The sequence below is a fragment of the Gavialis gangeticus genome, unplaced genomic scaffold (assembly GCF_001723915.1).
Source record: "Gavialis gangeticus isolate Ggan-Ray unplaced genomic scaffold, GavGan_comp1, whole genome shotgun sequence".
Lineage (NCBI taxonomy): Eukaryota > Metazoa > Chordata > Crocodylia > Gavialidae > Gavialis > Gavialis gangeticus.
Genome location: NW_017728990.1, coordinates 393,302 through 399,058, shown reverse-complemented (window position 1 = coordinate 399,058; position 5,757 = coordinate 393,302). Strand labels below are relative to the sequence as shown.

Here is a 5,757-nt window from a genome sequence, read left to right as displayed (position 1 = left end):
GCACCCCGGGGCCCCCTGCACGGCGCTCGGGGGCGGCGTGTCCTCCTCCGCGGCTCTGCCCCGGGTTTTCGGGTGCAGGCCTGTTCCTTACCAGCCGGCCGAGGCCGCCAGCAATGCGCTTCCCTCAGCCAGGGAGGCTGCTGGGTGCCCAAGAAAGCCCTTGGGACAGCAAGAGGGAGAGCAGGGAGTAAAGGTCGCAGGGTGATAACAAGGGCTGGGGAGCAGCAGCCAGCGCCCACTGCCCCTTGAACATCTCTGAGGGGCTTGTGGGCACTGCCCGGTGAAACTGTCCCAGGCTCAGGCGCAGGAAGTGAGTCTGTAGAGACACAGATAGGAGCCCTGTGCAGGAGGGGCCTGGGCTTGACAGGTGGGGCTGGTTGAGACCTGATGGGCCCACCCGGCCCCGCAGCCTCCCTGTAATTGGGAGAATATGGGACAAGGTAGGGCTGCACACGATATGTGGGTGTGCGGTGGGAGGGCTAAGGCAGCACTGGACAGGCGCAGGTGGGTGGCTTCTGGGGGCAGTGGGCCATGGTCCGTGATTGGTCTGTGTTTGCTGTGGCAGGAGCTGGATGAGATGAAGAGATCGGGGTCCCACTGCCTGCAGGACATTGAGGTGGATGACACCAATGTGCTCTTGTGGAAGGGGCTCCTGGTGCCGGTGAGCATGGGGGGATCTGAACAAGGGGAGGATTGCTCTTGGGGGTCTTGGCTAGTGTCAAAGCGGAGGAGTCCCTTGGAGTCTAATGCCTCAAGGGCCCCTTGGGGCTGGATGGCACTCTGTAACTCCCCTCCCCACTCTCCTGACCCGCATCTAGGACAGCCCTCCCTACAACAAAGGCGCGTTCCGGATCGAGATCAGCTTCCCCCCTGAGTACCCCTTCAAGCCCCCCAAGATCACCTTCAAGACCAAGATCTACCATCCCAACGTGGATGAGAAGGGCCAGGTCTGCCTGCCCATCATCAGCGCTGAGAACTGGAAGCCCGCCACCAAGACAGACCAAGGTACATGCTCTCCCCTGGCCCCTGCTCACTCTAGCCTTCTTGGAGCTTGACAGGGGTCAGTGGGGTGTGCAGGGCCTGCAGGCATTCATTTGTTGTTTAGTGCCTGGGAACAGGTACAGTGGGGCGGTGGATGAGGTGACACACTTGGGGTGGGCGGAGTGGTTTGGGGCAGTAGCATAACTAGGGGTGGGTGAGCGTGGCACTAACCAGAGGTGCCAGAATCGCCTCTCACCCCCATGGAGTCCAGGTCCTGACAGGAAGAGCAGCCCTACAGCATGTTCTTGCAGCAGCAGCCAGGTGCATGGTCTCCCTGCTCACAGGGTTTGTCCAGGGCACCAACCCTGTTTACTGCACTTCTGGTTTGGGGCAAGTGCCCCTGCCCCCTCACACTGCATTGACCCCCCTGGTGCTTTTGGCAGTGATCCAGGCCCTGATCTCTCTGGTGAACAAGCCTGAACCAGACCACCCACTGCGCGCTGACCTGGCCGACGAGTTCACCCAGGACCCCAAGCGCTTCATGCGCAATGCTGAGGACCACACTCGCAAGTTCAGTGAGAAGAGACCAGGCGAATGACACCCCTCTCTACCGCCTCCCGCCATCCTGCTCTGCTCCCTCCTGCCTATGCCTACTCCCTCTTGGGCAGGGGCAGGACACCTCCACATATGCACTGAGACAGATGGCAGGATGCACTCTCTGGAGCTTTGCAGCATGTCCCTTGCCTTTGACTGGAGGGAAGGGCTGCCCATGCCTCGACTTCACTGCAGACCCTATGCCTGGAGAGGAGCCGGGGCCCTACCCCATGGTGCCCCTCTCCCTGCACCAGTTGACTGTCTGTCCCCTCTTTGCTGAGGACTCCTCTCTTCTTCCCCAGCTCTGATGGGGACACTGGGGCCTCCCTTCTGGCACCAGAACTTTAAGCCACGAATCCTCTTTTCCATGTTGATTGTTTAGGGTTTATATGTGTGGGGCTTTGTGTTTGTCTGTCTGTCTGCTTGGCACTTTAAGATCTGAGCTGCAGAAATCTGGGGGTGGTGGAGCAGGCAGCTTTCATGGCTCAGACTGGCCTCATAATTGAGACCTGACAAGACAGGAAGCAAGGAGAACCTGGAGGGACCCACAGCAGGAAGTGACCTTGGGGAGACCTGGGGACTGGGCTCTGAGGAAGGTGGTATGAAGAGACTGAGGTCAGGCCAGCTGTGCCCACTCTGACAAGGAGAGCAGTGCTGAGCTGGGGAGTTTGGTGGAAGACCTCCATCTTTTTTTAAACTCTCCTTTTCCTGTATGGGGTGGGTTTTCCTCATTGTGAGCACATGTTAAGTAGCTGTTTATTTTTGCCAATAAAAGCAGACCATGATCTCCGAGTTCCACGTGCGTCACGCCAATGTGGCTCCTCTCTTGGCTGGGGTCTGGGGTGGGTTCAAAGCAGAGGGTGTTGGGAGTCCCACCTGCTGCATCGGAGATGATGTCAAAGCAGAAGCTCCCAGGGTTGGACCATTCCCAACCCCTGTGCCAGCCTCTGCCCTCAGTCCTGGCTTTAGGCTGGTAGTGCAGGGGTGAAGGACTTTGATACCAGTGGGCAGTTACAGCCTCTTGCTTTTGAGGCTGGCTTTTGGAGATGCTCCTTTTCTTCTGTACCAAACAGAACTGAGGCTGTGCCGGCAGGGGGCAGCACCAGCCCTTCTCACTTCCCCTCCCACCCTCCTTCTGCAGCCCTACATACTGGTAGGGAGGAGGCCTAGGATCTTCAACAGGCTGCGCTGGAGACAGGGAACAGGATGACAGGGCACTAATGCAGTCCTTAAACTTCAGCACAGATGTGCCTTTCTGTAGGAGGCACCCTGCTCTTTTACTGCCTGGATGGTCACGCTCATCTGACTGCAGGGAAGGGATGTGGCTGCAGGATGTGTAGGCAGAGCCTTCCATATGCCCCTGATCAACTGACCCCAAGGACTGCACAGCAGCTACTTGAACTCAGAGTAGACCTGCTTTAATGCCTTGAAGACATGCACACGCTAGCTGTGGTTATGCACCTGCTGCAGACATAGCAAACAGATGCTTGAGGAGGACTCCCAGGGGAGGAGATGCATGTGGTGCTGAGGGGGAGCACACATCCAGCTGGCCAAGAGGAGGGTGACATCTGTAGGGCACAGGGTGTTTGGCTTCAGGGGCAGGAGGACTGCTTAGTACGGTCCCTGCCAGCTGCTACCATCCCAGCTGCTTTGGGGCACTCATGGGAAACTTGCTGTACCTGCCACCGGCTACTTCCTGGACTTGGCAGGCAGAGGCAGGGGCAGTCCAAATGATCTGCCAGTCTAGAGGGGACTGCACAGCATTAGGCTTAAATTGGGTTTGTTGGGCATCTGCAGGTCTTCCCCACCTCTGTAACAGACTGTCCTGGTATCTAGTAACTCCAACCCTCACATTGAAAGCAAAGCCAGGCTCATAAACACCTGGGACCCGTAGTGATGCCCACACTCCCATCACTGGACCAGGGTTGTAGAAGCAACAGCACTTGGTGGGGGGGCTCAGGGTCTGAACTGGGATGGCAGCAGCACCCCCTATTCCTGAGCCTCTCACCCAGTCTGCTCTGTATTAGCAGGAAGAGCCTCTCCACCTCCTGGGGCAGGAGGATGCTGCTGTAGGAGACCTAGCAGAACAAAGCCACAGCCCAGTAGCCCCCCAGGCTGCAGCTGTCCTTGGCAGACAGGGCAGAGGCTTTGTACTTGGGAATGTGGGAACACCCTCCTCCCCTTGCCTGTGGGCAGTCTCTGCAGGTGCTGGCTCTCTCCCCTTCCTCACTGTGGGCCCTGCCCTGCTTCACCGCTTCTTGGTCTTCACCAGCCCCTTGTTCACCAGGCTACGGTACAGCTCCTGGAGATAGGTGTAGACACACTTGGAGTCGGGCACACTCATGCGCACCATGTCATCCACCTCCAACAGCAGGGCACAGTCGGCATGCTTCCTGTGGGCAGAAAGGGCAGGCACTCATCTCCTTTACCCCAGCCTGGCTCCTCTGCCTGTTGGTGCCAGCCAACATGGATGGCTCACTCCACCCCCTGCTGTGGACCCATTCCCAGGAGCCTGAACACCAGGGTCCAGGGCTGTGGCTTGGGGCATGTCCCTCTGAGCAGGAGGCAATGGGCAGGATGCCTGGGAGAAGGAGGGCTCAGCCAGGCCACTCAGTGCAGTCTGGAGGACACTTCCCAGGAGCTGCCTGGTGCTTTATCAGCTTTGTTGGTCACCCCTGGATGCCCTGTTCTCACCATGGCATGGGCAGGTCTGGCCCCGGGGCTGGGCCCATGCTCTCGGGCTGGCTGGGAAGGAAGCAGCTGTGGCTCGTGGCTCTTGTGAGTTTGCCAGCTCATAGGGAGAGCAGCCAAGCCACAAAAGGAACACCCTGCTAATCATCTAATCAGCTAATTAGTGCAGTTGCAGCAAGAGGGCCTTCTGGCAACAAGAGCTTTGCCAGGCTCTTCCTCACAGCACTGTGGGAGGGCATGTGCCCTCTGCCCTTGCAACTTCCCCTAGTAGGCAGGGCAGGCCCCCTACTGGGGAAGGTTGGACTGGGCAGTTCCAGGCTCTGCCCCCTGTTGCCCCTGCCTCTGAGGGGCTCAGCTTTCGACTTAGATGTGGCTCATAGAGGACCTCCAGGTGGGCACTCACTCAGCGGTGGCAAAAGCCAAGGTGAAGTTTTCCCTGCGGTTCTCAGGCGTGAGGGCCGCATAGTCAAAGGCATCAGGGAAGAACTTGTGCACCAGGGCACAGAAGGCCAAGCCGCTGCTCCAGCTGGAGGAGAAGTTCACGATGTCCACGTGCTGGGGTGGGCATGGGCATGGAGAAGGGAATGGAAGAGAGGGAAAAGTGGTCAGACTATGAGTACTTATTGTACTATCCTCCTCACTCTGCTCCCACACCTACCCCTTGACATCACTCCTGCAGGCCCAGGAGGAGCCTAAGCCTGACCAGGACAGCTGGTGGTCTGTTCTCTGGCTGGTACCCATGGCTCATGGCAGACACTATTTTGCCCTGGCACCCATCCATAGCCAGAGGGGAGAGGGGGCAGCAGAGCAGCCGGCCAGGGGCTGTGTGGTGCCAGTGCCTTGTGGCCCAGTCTGTTGGGTTTCAGGCACTTTCCTCCTGCATCTGCATACCTCCAGCACACCACTTGGGCCAGGTCTGGACAGTGGCTGTGGGGACAGGGGGTCATCAGGCTGTGCCATACTGGCTGGCATTATAGTGGTCATGCTCCTGCTGATGTGGGCACCATTTCCTGCCTCAGTCCCTTGGTTGCCCCTTGCTCCCTTGCTAGGATGTGGAAGAGACTGCCCCATTTCATCCCATGCTGCCTTCTAGGTACCATCCTCACCCCCCAGCCCCTCACCTCATAGCCACGGGTCTTTGCGCGACACCACTCCAGCAGCATGTTCTTGATGGCATTGGTGCCCCCTGTCCGCTTGATATTTGGGGCAGGACCACTGGCTGCCCTGGAGGGGAGGGATGGGAAAAGAAATCCCCCTGACCTTCTAAAATGGTCCCAGAGCTGGCACAGGGACAGGCTTTTCTCCTGTACTCCTCCAGCCTAGAGAAGACCCTTCCTCCACCTCTGTCCCACCAAGGTCAAGTGGGACTAGGAGGGGCCTGGCCATGGAAGAGCCCACCCAGGAGCTGGAAGTGGTACTGTATTATCCCATACCTGGGAGGGTACCCCTGCCAGACCCCCCCCCCCCAAGCCCTCTGGGGAGTTATGGGGC

At 58.6% G+C, this 5,757-nt stretch overlaps 2 protein-coding genes across 2 annotated transcripts in view; one reads left to right on the top strand and one right to left on the bottom strand.

The window, feature by feature from the left end:
- Positions 1–358: 358 nt before the first annotated feature.
- UBE2L6 (ubiquitin conjugating enzyme E2 L6) lies at positions 359–2,373 on the top strand. The gene is made up of 4 exons (XM_019514567.1): positions 359–440; positions 566–661; positions 819–1,005; positions 1,425–2,373. The coding sequence occupies exons 2-4, from the start codon at positions 578–580 to the stop codon at positions 1,577–1,579; spliced, it is 426 nt and encodes a 141-aa protein (XP_019370112.1). The 5' UTR covers positions 359–440; positions 566–577; the 3' UTR covers positions 1,580–2,373.
- Positions 2,374–4,828: 2,455 nt separating this feature from the next.
- SMTNL1 (smoothelin like 1) overlaps positions 4,829–5,757 on the bottom strand; it is an 8,955-nt gene continuing 8,026 nt past the window's right edge. Inside the window, 3 exon segments of the mRNA XM_019514578.1 lie at positions 4,829–5,201; positions 5,203–5,307; positions 5,373–5,490. Of these exon segments, the coding sequence (XP_019370123.1) occupies positions 4,959–5,201; positions 5,203–5,307; positions 5,373–5,490 (466 nt within the window). The 3' untranslated portion in view covers positions 4,829–4,958.

What these genes read in the sequence shown, in the direction of transcription:
- UBE2L6 (XM_019514567.1), top strand. Translation starts at nt 578, where the DNA reads ATGAAGAGATCGGGGTCCCACTGCCTGCAGGACATTGAGGTGGATGAC. An exon ending in GGAAGGGGCTCCTGGTGCCG is followed by an intron (nt 662 to 818) that starts GTGAGCATGGGG and finishes ACCCGCATCTAG; the next exon opens with GACAGCCCTCCCTACAACAA. An exon ending in CGCCACCAAGACAGACCAAG is followed by an intron (nt 1,006 to 1,424) that starts GTACATGCTCTC and finishes TGCTTTTGGCAG; the next exon opens with TGATCCAGGCCCTGATCTCT.